We start from the raw sequence: 17,857 nt of genomic DNA, 5'->3' as shown, positions 1-17,857 counted from the left end.
ATACATATATATATAATCTAATTATCTACTTAATCTGACTCATTGCAACTGTTCAAAAAGCTACAACTATAGCATTTTATACTGTAGCTATTGTTATTTAAGGACATGCTTTTTCTATTCACCCCTTTCCTCTTTGAAGTTCCCTTAATACAAATTGTTTCAAACTAAAACTTAATTAGGCCTTCTGTCTCTTACAGTGAGTGTGTGTGTAACACTGTCCAATTTCAAGACCAATACCCTCAATACAATTCTGGTGGCAGATTTAGAACTGAACTAAATGTAAACTCAAATGCCGGATATATTTGTTGGTGTATCTGCACTACAATAATTAGCCATACTGCATAGACATTTTGTAGTAACTTCCTTTTTCGCTGGTGTGGCACTTGTCCAGGTGAGGGGAGCTTACAAAAGACCACCGTGAAACAATAATGGATTTCAGTTTATTCAAGCTGGCTCTTTCAGCAGTTTAAAATAGGCATTTCAACGTTTAATGCATTTTAATATCTTCACAATACCAGTGCAATGGTCTGTAAATACTTGAAGCTAAAAGTTGCCATAAGGAAATACAGTACCATACAACAGTGTGACATCAGCACATTACACAAAACAAAATCAAACTATAACTTTGCAGAAGCATTGCCACTTTCTGGGTTATACAGCATTTTATTCTGTTTTTATATTTGTTGTAAGTGTTGTATCACTTCAAGAGCCTTGTTTATGTTAGAACCCAGTAAAAACACTAAAATGCTGTCTAACGAAAAAAGAAGTGTAAACATATAGCATAATAGTACTTTGTTTTGCTTTGTGTGTTTGTGGATGTATTAAATATTCCATTAAACCACCTTCAAATGTTGTGGATTGGACATTGACAAAGATTTGTTGAAACTTTGTCTAATTTTATAACCAAGTTTCTTTTTAGTTTTACTGAGGAACATACAGCTGACCCTCCTGCACAGCTGGACATGGGATTTAGGTTCGAGGATATATGAGACTAGTTGCCCACGTTGTAAAAAAAGAATCCAGTGGAACACCACAGACATCGCTCAGCAAACCTTTCAATATTAACAAAATCTAAAACAAAATATCATGATTTCAAAACATCTGAGACTTTATTAAGAGGTCATTAAAAAGTATTCTGTGATTGAGGCTTTATTGTGATCACAGAGGTTTACAAATACATTTAAGAGAAAAAATACAGAGCACATCAAGAGATGTTCTTCTAACGAAGGAATCTGTACAGGTAGGCTCCCTGTACTGTAGCCATAGCTGTTATATGAGAAGATTTGTCTTTTTTAGGTCCTGAATTGTAATAAAATAAGCTATGAATTGCTTTTGCTGACTAGCTGCTGTTGCTATGTACACGTTATGATGGTTTGTGTATCGAAATTGTGCCACATCATTTTATCACAGGAGAACAGGGGCTGGAATCTCAAGGAATAGAAAAGCCTACAAAAGCTGGAAGAAGCAAATCAAACAAAGCGTTTAATGCATTTGGCAAGTATTATTTTTTTAGTCATGAAATAAGGGTATCTGGGCAGCAGAATGCCTGTGAATATCTTTGGGAGGCCCAGTTGAGGACTGCATGTGAGTGTAATTGAGTGTGTACAGTATTAGGGTGATTGTAACTTAAGAGAACATGTGTGACTTCATATGTTTGTGTCAGACTTTATAAGAAACTTAACACAATCATAAGTATGAGTGCTGTTCACACATATCTCTCACAGGGAAGGGATATCCCTGCCTAACAGATATAAATAATACACTGACATTTCTTCTGAAGACAAACATGTTTGACAGACTCAAGCTGGTTGGCTGAAACTGTTTGATGAACCTAATGTTAAGCACTTTGGGAACAATTTTGGCTTGAAAGGATGTATCATTGTAATGTTGTTGTTGTTTTTGTTGTTGTTGTTGAAGGCACTAGCTGAAACGTTTGTCTGCTTGACTGAGTTGTATGTCTTCGACTAAGTGTTTTGAAGTGATTGTGTATATGCACACTGTATGTATGCATGTGTGTGTATGTGTGTGTGCGTGTTCGTGTGAGTGTGTGTGTGTGTTCATGTGTATTAGTGTGTGTGTATGCATGTGTGTGTGTGCTTGTGTGTGTGTGTTCATGTGTGTGTGTGTGTGTGTGTGCGTGCATGTTCATGTGTATTAGTGTGTGTGTGTGCGTGTGTGTGTGTGTTCATGTGTATTAGTGTGTTTGTGCATACGTGATGTGTATTTGTGTGTGTGAATGTGGTAGGGGTTCCTCTGGCAAGGCAATAGCAGATTACTGCTCCGGCTTCTTCACACTCCCATCCTTTTTCTGCTCCTGAATATGGCCTCTGTATCGGATCAGGGACCTAACTTCATGTGTTCGCAAAGTGATGCCAAAGATATCCTCGTGGTACTGGCTCTGGTCCTGCAAACAAGAGGTTGTTACTTAGTAGCAAATAATGGCAAATTAGTGGCAATGGACGCCTGCACTACAGCATTTGGGTAGCCAAGTTAATGTTTTAGTAACAATATGTAGCTTTACATTCTAACTACCCTGTTGTTTCCCAGTATCTTTATTATTGCTCTACATGTATTAACTGCTAATTAATGATCATGCTACATTAGTAACACTTTATTAGTTGACAAATACTGCAAACTCACTTTTTTGTGTTTGCCATTCATTCTAGCTTATACTGTGATGTTCATTAAATCTGTAACTTGCGCAATATCCTCACCCTCAGCTTGCTGAGATACTCCCCAGCCTCATCGAGACTCATCCCCCCATGTACTGACAGGATCTCTTGCACGGTGTTCAGCACGTCCTTCGCCATGGTGACGTCTCCGCACACGTACATGTGACCTCTCTGCTCACAGAGTGTTCGGAACACCTCAGAGGCCAGCTGCTCCCGCAGAATATCCTGGACATACATCTGTGACGAGAAAAGAACACCATGCTACTCTACAGTAAACAATTTAGAACAGGGTTGGAACAAAGACCAGGACTGGAAGGCACATGTTTGGCCACCCCTGCTCACTAGAGACAGGGGTATGCACGCTGTCTGGGTAGTACCTTCGGGGTGTGCTCCTCCCTGGAGTAGGCTGTGTAGACGCCACTGAGGGCTCCCTTGCATTTCATGTCCTCCATTTCCTCCTTGTAAATGTGATCAAACTCTGCCTGGCGACAGCCGAATACCAGCACCATTTCCTTGGGCTTCTTTCCTAAGAATGGGGCATTAGAGAAATGGGTTATTAAAGGGTACATCAGCACTACATGAAAAATAAAACATTAACTATCCCACCTTGCTGTTCCGAATGTATTTGGTCATTGTATAAGAAAATGTATGCGTCCAAACATTTGCATAATGCCGCACGGCCAATGTCCAAAATCACTCTTCTGAGCCAAAAAACTTGACTTCCGCATGTAGTGTCAGATGTACCGGCGCATGCCAATGAAGTATTGTGTAAGCAATATAAACTCAGCGTGGAAACACACTAGTGTGTGTGAAAAACATCGTCCGTCTAAATTTCCATAAGGAAGGAACTTGTACCTGCTTTCGTTTTGTGTAGTAGACATCTCTCACACTGTACAGGTTTCCTTTGCATGTTGTATTTTGATGAAAAACATACCGTTCCACTGCCATATCGAAGTTGTGTCATTAACAGTTTAAATTCTAATTTTCCTCAGCAACACAGTGTGACTGTACACAAGGAATGTCCGAAATAATGCCAGACAATATTTCAACATCAGATTGTTCAGAAACTGATAGGGAGATTTTGTGTCTGAATTTGACTTTCCCACTCAACGGTATGTATGTGCTGTGTCAGAAAATGAAAATGAAAATCAAATTCGAAGAATGAAAAAATGCGATAAGTGTATCTTACTGTGCAAACCCGGGAGCAAAGGAATACTGATATTGCTCAAGAAATTACCTGAGGTGACCGACTGACCTTGGTGCTCTATCTCGTACAGCCGCTGTTGCCAGAAACTCCTGAAGGGGGCGATACCGGTGCCTGGCCCCACCAGGATACAGGGCACAGAGTCATCAGCAGGCAAGCGGAAGGAGGGTGCCCTGTGAAGGAAGAGTGTGGAGCTGCAGCTGAGGACGGTGGTCTAGTGGGCTAAGACTTGGGATATACTGGGTTCAAATACTAGCTGTCTAGTGCAAAGGTTCTCAAACTTTTTTGTTTGGGCAACACCAAAGCCATTTACCTTTTACCATAGAAACATACAAATGGTTGTGCTTTTTGGTGTGAACAACAGATTTAGTCTTACAGAACAACTTTTGCAAATTGTGCAAACTAGCTCACATATTTGTCGCTGCTGCCTGTATGCCACAAACATGATGAATTAAAACACATAAATGATTAAGAAGTGGGTTAAGTAGAAATGAGTAAACCCCTCCATCCATCATTATTTCACATAACAGAGGTGTCTTCACAGCCCTGAATACATCCCTCCTTTCCTCCTCCCCTTCACACACCCACACACAGTGTATCTTACGCTTTGATGAAGCAGGGCACCTCCTCGCCAGGCTTGAGCTGGTTCAGCCATGTGGAACAGAGTCCGAGGTGCAGGGGACCTGTTCCGTCTGGGGGGAGAGGAGACCGAGGCACAGGGGGAAGTTAAGAGGGGCATTATACACAGAGAAAGAGACAGACAGGCAGACAAGTAAACAGATCGACAGGCAGGCAGACAAACAGACAGGAACAGATAGGTAGACGTACAGGTAGGTGCAGGCAAACAATTAAACTGCATTAAAGGCGCGGGTAGACAGACAAACATTCATGCAGACAGACAGGCAGGCAAGTAGACAGTCTAAAACCCCTTTCACACTGGTGCTTCTTCCCGTGTCCCGACCCAGGGTTCTGGCTACCTGGGTCATAATCCTGCATTGTGTGAAACCACGTACTTGGGTCGTGCTCGGGTTAACCTCAGGATGTGGGTCGACACGCTTTGACCCAGGTAGAGTGAGACAAAATGCATGATGGGCGGCCGTAAGCGGATGATGTAACAAACAGCCACACCTGCATGAAGGTTTTACTTCCATAAACAACATTTCTGTTTATTCTGTTTAACCATATTTTGATTGAACCTGATTGCAGCAGGGATGAAGAAACATTTGCTCTAATCAGTGATTCAATCCAGAGAATCTTGGATGGAAGCGTCTGTAACAAGCTGCTTCCAGTGCATTGCATATCTGAGTTTACTTGCTTCTGTCACCCAGGTCATCCCTGCTTCTTCAGAAAGCAGTGTGAAATCACATGGCCAACTCGCATGACACCGAGTCACGACCTGGGTAGAGCATGCCAGTGTGAAAGTGGCTTAACAGACAGATAGGCAGGCAGGTGGACAGACAGCTCTCTGACCTTGTGTCCTGTACTGCACCACAGCGACAGTGGCGTGGACCTGGTGGGGGTTGGTCTCGGGGGAGGAGCTGATGGAGTAGTAGCGGGGCTGCAGCAGGGGCAGCTGGCTGAGCAGGAGGGAGGAGGGCAAGCTGAGCGAGGGGAACTCCTCTAGAACCTCTGCCAGTGTGGGAGAGTGGAACCACTTCCACTGCTCGTAGTCATCGCCAGCCTGCAGTACAAATAACAGAGTCACAACACAGTTGTCTGCTTCACTGTGTGCTTTACAGTCACAACACAGTTGTCTGCTTCACTGTGTGCTTTACAGTCACACTGTAGTGGAACCACCAACCCCACTGCTCTCAGCACTACTCTGCTTTAAGTCTTAAACGTTTTATTGAATTTTTAAAATCATGCACACTTTTTGTTATTTCAATCATAGACATTTATAGAATTTCCATGAAAACAACTTCCTCTAGAAAAGCCACATAACACTAATGTTTAGAACAGTCTCCATTCAAATATACCCCACTAGCGTTTTTTCACGGGGTTGTTTCAATGTCCATCTCATTAACTAAATACAATAAAAAGGCCTTGGAAAGAGGTCTGTGATATAACAAATACATGTTTCATGGCAGCGTTGTTTAAATGATTTAACTAGCTCTCCTGTGCGTCTGCACTGCCCTGCTGTCCCTTAAAAAAAGTTCACCACAATATTATAACAGTTTTACCATGACTTCACCATAGTTATACTATGCATTTCCCACAGTATACCCTGGTTTGCCATGTTTTTTAATATGCTTTACCGTGCCTCTCTGCATAACTGCATCTTCATGCTTTCAATGTGCTTTATTCCACTTTCCTGTGCTTTTACTATGGAAAACATTTATTAGGGGAGTGTCCTACCTGGCTTAGTTTTGCCAGCCTGCTCTTGTCCTTGTCTGCGCTGGCAAACTGGGACAGGGAGATCAGGAGCTTGGGGCTGGGAGGGCTGCTGAGGTCTAGGAAGTGAGACAGCGCCTGGAGCAGGGTGCAGGGGGGCAGGCGTTTCTCACGCACCCAGGTGCTTTTACCTGCAGCAGAGAAAAGAGTCCCATCAGCCCCCAAAATCCACAATCCCCTGAACACATGGGATCAAGTCATGAACTGTAAGATTACCGGCATTAGATTTGAAGATGTGATATTGTTCATGAGATTCACAGCAGAATCAAGTTTCAAACAAATTAGTGCAAGTATGTTCCTTAGCCACTAGGTGGCATGTGTGCCACACAATACTCATTTTACATTTAAACAAACAGCACAAAACAAGATTTCCAAACTTTATGTGCTCTGAAAAATGTTGTCTATAATTTTAAACATTTGTTCATATATTAAAGAAAAACAAAGTCCTCAAGAAGTCCAATGACATGCTAATAAAGGTTACAGAAACTGTTTTACTTTAGTGTAGATTCTCAGTATTAGAAACTCACACTAGCCATCTACCCAGTCATAGGTATCAAAACTTCCCCTGTTTCGGTATATTGTTGAAATGAGAAGGTGTCAGGAATTTGAGTAATCATTTTTTGTATTTTTTTTATTATACCTATATTTGGGGTTTATACTTGTGTATTTGTTTGCATGTGGTTTTGTCTCACCTGCTAACTTGTTGGTCTTACCACCAATATTGCTGACAGCTGTAACCAAACACTAGTCTATATATGGTAGTACAACATGTTTCAGGCTTGAAACGATACCTAAGCAATGCCCTATTTATTTTCCACTTCCCTACCTATTTCCCAGAAAAAAAAAACTGAAAAGTTATGCTGGGATTAATTCTGTAACTTCTGAAAAAAACAAAAATAACAAAAAGCATTTTGTCCATTAAAAGACATTTTGGTGTCCCCCGGTTACCATTCTTCTCCTCCAGGATCTCCACGCCGATGGTCTCGTTGATGGGCGGGGCATCAGAGACGTGGGACAGCACGGCCTGCACCAGCTTGTCCTGATTGGTTGGAAAGATGCCCAGGTGGTCCCCAGGGAGGTACTGTAGCTCCTTCTGTCCCCCTGTGTCCAAGCGCACCAGGATCGTCGCACGACTGTGTGCACACACACACACAACACAGTTAACGCACACCAGTCAGAGCAGAGACACAAACTACACCGTCATTCACATGTGGGTCTGTGCAAATACAGTCAGGGATGGACAAATCTGGCGTCATTGTTTTTGTTCCACTGAAATGCAATCTGGAAAAAATCTTGACTGGAATAGAATTTCTATGCCAGATTAGATTGGGCCATCTCTGTACCGAGTCGGTATATTTCCATATTAAACTTAAACCTTTGACACAGTACAGGTGAAGCTACAACTATATCCTTTAGAGCAATATTTTATCGTTTGTATTGTATCCTAATTTTGTATGGATTAGAAAGTGACAACCTAAATTCAATAACTGAAATGTATTCAAATATGCAGGGTACCCAGAGTTGTGTCTTTTTACAAATGGCAGGTTAAGAAAAGAAAGAAGAGCAAACTATACACCTACAGCTACATTTTGTATGCAAATACTAAATAAAAGGAATCTGAGTTGTTACCTGGATTTTGGGCTCTGCAGGTTTTGTGTTGAGATGACTTTAGTCTGAAAGACCTTCCTCTTGTAGAGCTTGGACAGGGCTGGAAACAGACAGACAGACATAGGGACAGACTCAATTCACTGCAGAGCAAGAAGGAATCTATTTGTCACCGAGGCTGCCATACGATTATGTTATCAATATCAAATTCATGCTTTCTTATTTAACGAGGATGGAAATCCATTGAAATCAACATCTCATTTTCAAGGGGTCCTGGTAGACAGGACATTCATACAGGTGTCGGGATGCTCAGACATTGAACACACAACCAGATCAGATCTCAAAGCTGTGCCATTCATCAGATAAAAAGAGCTTTGGCACATTCTCTAGTGATTCAATAACACCAAGGTCATGTACACACATATCTGGGACCATTATTGAATCGCTAGATAATGTGACAAAGCTATTTTTATCTGTCTTTTTGTCTGAGAATGCAAAGGGTGTATTCCATTCCAAGGAGTGGTTAGAATGTCACTCCACTATCCACTGGCACATGCCCCTCACTTCCTGACAGTGCTCACCTGTGATCAGGTCTGTGGGTGTGGTCTCGATCACTGTCCTGTATTTCTGAGGTTGCCAGCCATGATCCCCTGAGAACATATCCTCGTTCTGGTCCAGACTCGAATCACTCCCCACACAGAATGTGTCACAAGCAGCCTGAAGGTAGGAAACCCAAATTGCATTTATAACAATCTCGGGTTGCATAATTGTGCATGCAGCCAGATTATGAGACTATTAAGAGTACTTAACCTTATATTTAAAACTGGTAGAAAAAAACTAGCCCCCAAAATGAGCCCCCAGAGGAGTATATAGGGGGACAGTCATGGCCTGCCATGTCAGTGCATCAACAGTATTTTCTTTAAAGTGATAAACAGATGTAATAGCTATGTTTTGTGGAGAGGTTACCCTGAAGATGTCCCTGGCCCAGGTCTTGAAGGACTCCTCTTGCCCGCAGAGCTCATCTCCCTCTCCCATCTGCAGGATTCGCTCCCCTCCCAGCTCATCAAAGCGTGTGTCCACCGCATGGCCGAAAGCACAGAAGTGGGGGTATGCACGGGAGCCCAGACCGAACACAGAGAACCTGCGGAGAAATACGCATTACACCCAGCACACATCACATCCAGCAAGGAATTGCAGGCATGGACAGACAGGGTTAGGTGTTGGAAGGGCTGAACTACAGGTATATATAGTATTAGTACACTGAAACTTAGTTTCTTATAGTATTACCTTGTTTAGATGCAGGTCTATACTGTACTAGACAGTGTCACTTCTGAGCTCCAGGTCTAAATTGCTCTAGACAGGGTCAGTGCTGAGCTCCAGGTCTATACTTTGGGTAAGATAGAGCTAGAGCTAAAGTGCAGGTCTCTACAGTAAGGTATTTAACTGATTCTGTACCTGACAGTACCCAGGGGCCCAGCGCTCTCTGTGGTGCTGGACAGACGTGGTTTCCTGTTCAGTAACTCCAGAACCGTGTCCATTTTAGACAGGCTGTTGAAACGCGTCTTGTAGCTCCTAAAAGACACACACACAGACACACACACACACAGACAACAGTTATAAATTGATTCATTTATAGAACGCAAACCATGTTTTTTATGTTCTAAAAACTTTAATCACACAAGTGAACATAACCTTATAACACACAAGTTGCAATACAACACTATTTTTTTTGTATACATCTGTAACATTATCCTTTTTCAAAACATTCTGATTATTCAGAAACTGACTTCATTTTATCAGTTTGCAATATTTTTGCAGAATTGGTATCAATGTAGTAAACTATTCAGTTTCTAGAACATGAGAAACATGCAAAAACTAACAAAAAAATAGACCCCAATATTGTATCATAGCCCTACATTGTTAGATCTGAGATACAGAGATCTTCCAACAATGTGTACACCAGCTTTCAGACCACTACTACCTTGGTTTGCTTTTGTTGTCTTGCCACTCTGTATTCTGTTCCAGTACACGTATTATTGAAATAAAATGATCAGAATTGCAGGTGTGTCGCATCCAGCACAGCTCTACAACTTGAAGCATCTGATACTCACTTCTGTGGTTCCGGTTGTTCTGAGGTAGGATGGGCCATGTCCATCAGTGCTTTGGCAAATCTCTAGAGAAGAGGGATTCAATTATTGTGTTACAGAAAGATTGCCAATACAGATTTATTGCATTGAGTTTTAGTGTTTTAACGTGGGGTTGTGGGGTAAAAGGACCCCACTGTAAACTTTTGAACCCCACAGTGAATTTGGTCAAATGTGACCCAATAAAAAAATATATTGTACCCTGTATTACCTTTTAAGAATGTACAGAGCATTTGTTAATGTTGTTGCAAGCACAGTACTGACTTAGGTGTTCTGTCCAGTAAACTCCACAAAGCACCACACAAGGGGCAGATTCACTGCAAATTACAGCACCTTGGTTTTGACTGAATTTCCTCTCTGTTTTGAGTATACACTGTGTTCAACGATTGTTGTCACCACATGTTTTGACAGATATCCTAGAACTCTTTTGAAAGGAGTTGTTGTAACTTAAATGTAAAATTAGGTAGATTTGTGCTAACTGGAATCTGTGTAACCAGACAGTTTGTCTTGATAAAAGAATGGTAAAGAAAAAGAAAGTTTGATCACCTCTCCATTCTCTGGCGGGTCTCCATTCCCGAAGGTGCTGGTAACGACCAGGACCAGATTCTCGTGCTCCAGTTTGACGATGTCATACTCGTCCATGCAGACGACCTGCAAATAAAAGGGAAGAGTGCGTCAGCCATCTCACAGCACCGCACATCACTCAAACCCAACCAACAGAACACACAGAGTCATTTATAAGTTATTGTTATCTTCTTGTAGTGCATTATCACACTATTTGAACAGTGTGTGTGTTGTTTTCCCTCTTTGTTTTGCATTTCTATTTAGATATGATGCTGAGTGTTTCCCATCCCTAACACTGACTGTGTTCTTTGCACATTTTGTTGTTTGTCTGTAAATATAAAAGCATATTTGCACTGAAAAGCTAGCTTTATTTATTTCTTAGCTGACACCCTTATCCAGGGCGACTTACAATTGTTACAAGATATCACATTATTTTTACATACAATAACCCATTTGTACAGTTGGGTTTTTACTGGAGCAATCTAGGTAAAGTACCTTGCTCAAGGGTACAGCCGCAGTGTCCCCACCGGGAATGAACCCACAGCCCTCCGGTCAAGAGTCCAGTGCCCTAAGCCCTAACACCTACTCCACACTGCTGTTTTACGTTGAAACATGCCGAAACAAATCTCTATAAATGTATAAAAACAATAATGACTTGTATTAACCTTCAAATTCTGTTACTCCTAGGTTTTGTTACAAAAAGCAGCTTTTTGTTTCTTGAGTATTTCAAAAATAGAACCCACGATGAAATTCTAGATTTCATTCCGTATCTCTGAAAGACTAGATGATTAATTGTTACATGCCAACTTGGAGGCTGTGTGGTCCAGTGGTTAAAAGAAAAGGACTTGTAATCAGAAGGTCCCCAGTTCAAATCCCACCTCAGCCACTGACTCATTGTGTGACCCTGAGCAAATTACTTAACCTCCTTGTGCTCCGTCTTTCAGGTGAGATGTAATTGTAAGTGACTCTGCAGCTGATGCGTAGTTCTCAAAAACACCCTAGTCTCTGTAAGTCATCTTGGATAAAGGCGTCTGCTATATACCCAAATATATAACTTGAATCTTTACTCTTTTTTCTGGTTAAGTGGAATGAGAGTGGATAACTGTGTTTACAAAGCTTTTACATATTTGTATATTAAATACAATATGATCTGTAACAGTATATATTTTAAGTATTTCAATATATTAATGTGTTGTAATGATTGAACAATTAAATATATGTATAAATTGTTTATCTAATAATCTATTCCAAAAGTGTTTTTTTAATTGGACAATTTTATAGTCGCACCTGATTTTTCCAGAAATGTTATGCTCTGTTTAATTTGTCTATGTATATTGTTTAATTCATTGTTCAGCAATTGTCGTTTAGATATCCTGATGAAGATACACTATGTGTCGAAACGCTGCGCCGAGACCCATTGATGGATACGGTGCCACAACCCGGACACGCGGAGGCCGCAGTCAACCTGGCGGAGGATTACGAGGACTCCCTGGGCTCTGCACGCACCAGATTGCTGACCCCTCCTACCCCACCGAGGGGCAGGGGACTAGCACCACCTCCACCACCAACACCTCTCCTCCAGCTGGGAACCAGACCTCCTAGACCACCGACCCCAACGGTCAAACCCACCTCCCTACCATAGAGGCATTGGTTGGCCCCCAGTTGGGGTAGATGTAATGCCCCTGACCCGCTGCCTTATCAGCAGCAGACCAGATACGTAACGCCAGTGCGCTCTGCCCCTCCTGTCTGTTTCAGGTGCCATGAGTCTGGCCACAGCGCCTGGTTGTGCCCCTCGGCAATGGAGGGGGAAATGATCGGGAGGGGCCGTGTATTGTTGGTGTGGTTATCGGTAATGTGAGCACCCAGGCTTTAGTGGACTCTGGGTGTGCACAGACCTTAATTCAATTAGCTCTCTTGGGCAGTGTGTCGTGGCAGCCACAAGGCAAGGTGGCAATCTCCTGCATCCATGGAGACATGGCGACATACCCCCACACTAAAAGCATACGTATTGGTATTATTATTATTATTATTATTATTATTATTATTATTTATTTCTTAGCAGACGCCCTTATCCAGGGCAACTTATAATTGTCACAACCTTCCAGTCAAGAGTCCAGAGCCCTACCCACTACTCCACACAGCGCCAGCTCATTGTCAGGGTGGTGGAAAGGTTGAGCCACCCTGTAATTCTGGGCCAGGACTGGCCAAACTTTAAACAATTAATTAAGGCAATACCGACCATACACATAAACGTGGCAGACACAAAAGGGGAAACGATTGGTGACTGAGGCTGACTTCTGGACTTGTTTTCTTCCCTTTTTCATCCAAGAAAAAGAGACGGATTGGAAAATGGGGAGGTGCATCAATGAAATGAGGCTGGGGTCTGGTGGGAAAAAGCTTGGTTGGTATCAAACGCCAATCAAAGGGACTTGGTACGCAGTGTGACCGAGAGGGCGAGGTTACTGGGACATCCAGGGGAGAGGTTACTCCGGCCCCTCTCAATATACCGGATATGTGGGACTGAAGCGCATACCTAGTATGGACCAACACAACGATGCTCCCACCATCGCTCACTTTAAATCAACTCTCAACATCCACTTGTTCTCTCTTGCTTTCCATGCTCTTTAAGCCTGATATCTGTTATTAGCTGTTGTGTTGTTGCTACTGTATTATGCATTGTATTTCACTGTATTTCATGTATTATGCATTTTACACTGCATTTAACCCTTTGCGGTCCATTGTCGGACTGGGTCCGACATCATTATAGCAACGCAATAAACGGGTGTTTAGTCGTTTTTTCTCCGGAAAAAGCCGAGAAAACCATTCAATTGCCGAGTGGTAGCGACAGGAGCCGAGACAAGTATGGAAAAAAAAAAAATAATAATAAATAGGCGTATTTCATGAATAGTCATACATGGTATCAGGTATCAGATAATGGGCGTCCATAGTAAACAAGCTGGCTAAGTGCGTCAGCGCACTGAGACTATCATGGACATTTGCAGAGCTTTTTTCAGATGTTATAGTAATAAAATAATGACTTGGATCGCATTATTGAGGAGTTTGGTGATAAAACGAGTTTTCTGGAGATGATCGATCGGTATGTACGACTATTATTATTATTATTATTTATTTCTTACACAGCTGAACGCTATAGCAAACAAAAGGCTGGGGCGGGGCTGGAGATGCCTAGTGTGTGCTTTGTTGATATGCAGGGCCATTTAAACCCGTTTGACTGTGAAAAAAAATACTTTTAAACAGCGCGTATAAAATTAACTGCGCGTGTGAAAATAAATTGGACCCGACGCGCCTGACGCGCGATTAATAAATGGACCGCAAAGGGTTAATGTATTATGCATTGTTTTTATGGTCCACTATGAAAGGCGTTATATAAAATAAAGACTGAATGATTTATTGACCCCACACTAGAGTACGCTTCGCGACAGGTCCGGTCTGTTGAAGGTAAGGATGTTGAAGGCACTGGGGCGCTAATATATCCACACTTCATTATCAAGGGGCAATTATTATATAGGGTGAACCCTTCCAATGGTCACAGGACAGCCTGTAACACAATTGATGGTTCCCCAGTGGTTCCCAATTGGTGGTTCCCCAGCCCAAGGTCACGAGGTTGGCACATGACATCGCTTTTGCAGGACACCTGGGATATGATAAAACTAAGGAATGCATATTGGCCTGATTTTATTGGGTAGGACTTCATAAGGAAATGTCGAAATATGCAGCCACATGCCCAGACTGCCAGCCATTGCCAATAATTTCCACTCCCTTGGAATGCATTGCAATGGACATTGTAGGCCCTTTGCTACCTTCTGGCTCTGGGTATACACATATATTAGTAGTGTTCAATTATGCAAAGCGATACCCAGAGGCAATTCCATTGAGGTCCACTAGTGCAGCTGCAATAGCCAAGGAATTAGTGCAGATTATGTCGAGAGTAGGAATTCCCAAAGAGATACTGACTGATCATGGAACTAACTTTTTGTCTGAAACGTTACAGCAAGAGCATAAAATATAAAAAATACATCCCATCCGGGCATTTGTTTCTCATCCACAGACGTATGGTTTAGTGGAACGTTTTAATGGGCAACTCTCCTTCCCTACCTCCTTTTTGCAGTGAGAGAGGTGCTGCAGAGTTTGACAGAGTTCTCCTGCTTCAAGCTCTTGTACGGCCGACAGCTCTGTGGCATTCTCGATCTGTGGCGAGAGGGGTGGGAAGAGCACAAAGGCTCGACCAAAAATGTAGCGCAGCATGGATTTGGTTGGTCGTTTTGCCCAGGACAATCTAAAATTGGCTCAGCACCGGCAACAGCAGCAGTACAATCAAAATGCATGCATTCAGACCTTTCGACCAGGAGACAAGGTACTGTTGCTTCTTCCCATTTTGGAATCCAAACTGTGTGCTAAATGGCAGGGGCCGTATGAGTTGATTCAGGCTTTAGGGAAAGTGAATTGTGAAATTCAGCAGCCCGATCACCATAATGAGTGTGATATTTACCATGTCAATTTATTGAAGCCCTGGCAGGCAAGGGAGGCATTATTTATAGCCCCAGGCGAAGCAGAGGATGATTTTGGACCCTGTATAGAGGCCCCCAGCACTCCCGATGGGGGAAAAGTTACTTCCAGATCAGAAACGAGATCTGTGAGAGTTAATTGGAGAGTTCAGGGATGTTTTTTTCTGATGTGCCCCAGGTATCACGGTTCGAGAGAGACCTTACCGGATCCCAGAAAGTCTACAAAGTGGCGTTAGCAAAGAGGTACGGGTGATGCTCAGACTTGGGGTGATTGAGCCTTCCAGGAGCGAGTGGTGCAGTCCAATTGTGACAGTCGCCAAAAAGGACGGCACCAACCGCTTCTGCGTTGATTTCCATAAGGTAAACGCTATTGCCAAGTTCGATGCCTACCCCATGCCTCAGGTTTACAAGCTTCTCGACAGACTGGGAACAGCAAAGTTCATCTCAACTTTGGGCCTGACGAAGGGATACTGGCAGATCCCCTTAACCCGCAGTTCACAGGAGAAAACTGCATTTTCTACCCGATGGTCTGTTCCATTTTATAACCATGGGCTACATGGTGCGCCCGCTGCCTTTCAAAGACTAATGGACCAGGTCTTATGCCCACATCGTGAGTATGCAGCAGCGAACATTGATGATGTTGTTATTTACAGCTCCACCTGGCGAGAGCATATGGCTAGGCTCATGGCCGTCCTGCAGTCTCTGAGGGTAGTCCAGTTGACAGTCAACCTGGGTAAATGTGCATTTGCCAAATTAGAAACGTAATATTTGGGATTTATTTTGGGACATGGGCAAGTGTAACCCGTCGCCACCAAAATCCAGGCTTTGATGGACGCAGCAATCCCGAAAACCAAGTCCCCGGTGAGGTCTCTCTTGGGGTTGGTCGGTTATTACCGACGATTTATCTCTGAGTATGCCACAGTGGTTAACCCTTTAGTGAACCTCACTAAAAAGTGTGCACTAAATTTAATTAAATGGACAGGAGAATGTCAGGGGGCATTTGATACAATTGAGTCTCTGCCAAGCCCCTACCCTTATCACACCAGATCTTGACAAGGAATTCATCCCCCAAACCAGCGCTTCGGAAGTTGGTCTGGGGGCAGTCTTGTCCCAGCAGATCGACGGAGTAGAACACTCCATCCTCTACATAAGTAAAAAAAATGCTCCCCCGGGAGAGTAACTATTCAGTCATTGAGAAGGAATGTCTGGTCAGTAAATGGGCCACTAAGACCTTGCACTACTACCTATTGGGACATTCATTCAAACTTGTCACTGACCACACCCCACTCAAGTGGTTAAGCACGATGAAGGATAGCAATGCCTGGATAACTTGGTGGTATCTGGCCCTGCAACCCTTCATGTATTTTATGACACACCATGCAGGGAAAGATCACCAAAATATGGATTACTTTTCCCGGGATCCACTCTGAGCAGTGGAATATGTGACAAAGAGAGAATGAATCTGAGTCAACAATCTCCCTCCTGACCTGTGAGGGCACTGTGTAACAGGAACAGTGTGCCCCGGACTGGATGGTTTGGCAGTTCATTCCAGGGTCAGTCATAAGCTGGCCATCCAAGATGGGGGCAGAGCCACAATACCAGAAGTCATCTCCTTAATGCAGTAAGCAATGTATCTGTCATGGTTTGGAGGATTGCACTCGCTACTGAAGGGGGCGGGACTGAATGTATATCAGGGGATGTGGTCAAGCAATCTGTTCGTTGTGTTATGGTTATGCAAAGACCTACGAGGAAAACGAGGTGTACTAACCGTGAGTGTTTTGTTTGTTTTGTCCTGTCTAGTAATTACTGTATTTGTCATTGTTAGATGGCTAAACTATCCGGGAGCTGTTGCTAAGTGCCCAGTTTTCAAACCCGTACTTCACATCCCTACTGTGCACATTACTTGTATTTCACCACCTGCACTAAGAGCACTCACTGTGGACTTGTGACGGTGTTGTGTTTGTGTGTGTATTTATACTGTGTCGTATTATTTCAGGACTCGTTGTTTTGCACGGAGCGATAGACATTGCTGTGTAGAGCCTTTGCTTATTATTTAAGTGTTGCTGGCACGCAACCCAGCCAAATAAAGAGCTGTTTTACCGTGAACTGTCTTGTGTATATTATGCCTGAGCACCGCATCACCACTACACCTGCGCACTGCAAACCACATTGCCACAGGCATGCATGGATCTTCACATCAAGAGACCCATAACATATGTATACAAATATATGTCTTTGTCTGAAAATTCCCTAATTGGTGTAGGCACAATTACAAAAACCTCTGAAGACCATTGTCGAAAGAGGTATTACATGAGCAACTTCCTCTCTCCCTGACCTTAGGGTCGAAGGCCCTTTTGAAGATGTCACACAGCATGTGTGCATAGGTCTCAGATTTTCCTGTCTCCGTGGCGTACAGGATTGTGGCTTTCACTCGCTTTGCCATGGCGTGGCACATCAGACTGGCGGAAAACTTTATGGCCCTGAAATAAAAATGGAACAAGCTTTAATTCCAAATGGAACCATTTCATTATTAGATTCCCTGGTTTTATACATTCGAAAGTAACTTGAGAATAACTTATGATGAGCCCCCATCTGCTGGGAAATGCTTGTGGTGTGTGGAGGATTCCAGAGATTCTGTTAGCCCACCTAACACAGCTGCCTAATTATGTTCAATTGACAATTGACGGCTGTGCTGGAGAAAAAATAATTACATAAATCTGTTTTGCATTTTCATTACCTACATAGATCTAA

General features: G+C 42.9%; 1 protein-coding gene across 2 annotated transcripts in view; it reads right to left on the bottom strand.

The window, feature by feature from the left end:
* Nucleotides 1–1,087: 1,087 nt before the first annotated feature.
* LOC117394670 (nitric oxide synthase 3-like) overlaps nt 1,088–17,857 on the bottom strand; it is a 42,313-nt gene continuing 25,543 nt past the window's right edge. Inside the window, exons 12-26 of one of the 2 annotated variants that reach the window (XM_059012983.1) lie at nt 17,442–17,586; nt 10,563–10,667; nt 9,984–10,045; nt 9,328–9,444; nt 8,839–9,013; nt 8,454–8,589; nt 7,897–7,975; nt 7,216–7,400; nt 6,232–6,398; nt 5,347–5,557; nt 4,481–4,568; nt 3,910–4,049; nt 3,050–3,198; nt 2,715–2,909; nt 1,088–2,404 (exon numbers count right to left, since the gene is read on the bottom strand). In XM_059012983.1, the coding sequence (XP_058868966.1) occupies nt 2,273–2,404; nt 2,715–2,909; nt 3,050–3,198; nt 3,910–4,049; nt 4,481–4,568; nt 5,347–5,557; nt 6,232–6,398; nt 7,216–7,400; nt 7,897–7,975; nt 8,454–8,589; nt 8,839–9,013; nt 9,328–9,444; nt 9,984–10,045; nt 10,563–10,667; nt 17,442–17,586 (2,086 nt within the window). In that variant the 3' untranslated portion in view covers nt 1,088–2,272. The remainder of the gene's footprint in view (nt 2,405–2,714; nt 2,910–3,049; nt 3,199–3,909; nt 4,050–4,480; nt 4,569–5,346; nt 5,558–6,231; nt 6,399–7,215; nt 7,401–7,896; nt 7,976–8,453; nt 8,590–8,838; nt 9,014–9,327; nt 9,445–9,983; nt 10,046–10,562; nt 10,668–17,441; nt 17,587–17,857) is intronic. The other variant, XM_033993091.3, reaches the window with a different exon arrangement.

Source organism: Acipenser ruthenus, chromosome 3, assembly GCF_902713425.1.
Source record: "Acipenser ruthenus chromosome 3, fAciRut3.2 maternal haplotype, whole genome shotgun sequence".
Classification (NCBI taxonomy): Eukaryota; Metazoa; Chordata; class Actinopteri; order Acipenseriformes; family Acipenseridae; genus Acipenser; species Acipenser ruthenus.
The sequence above is the reverse complement of the archived record's forward strand: the minus strand, read 5'-3'. Positions and strand labels throughout refer to the sequence as shown.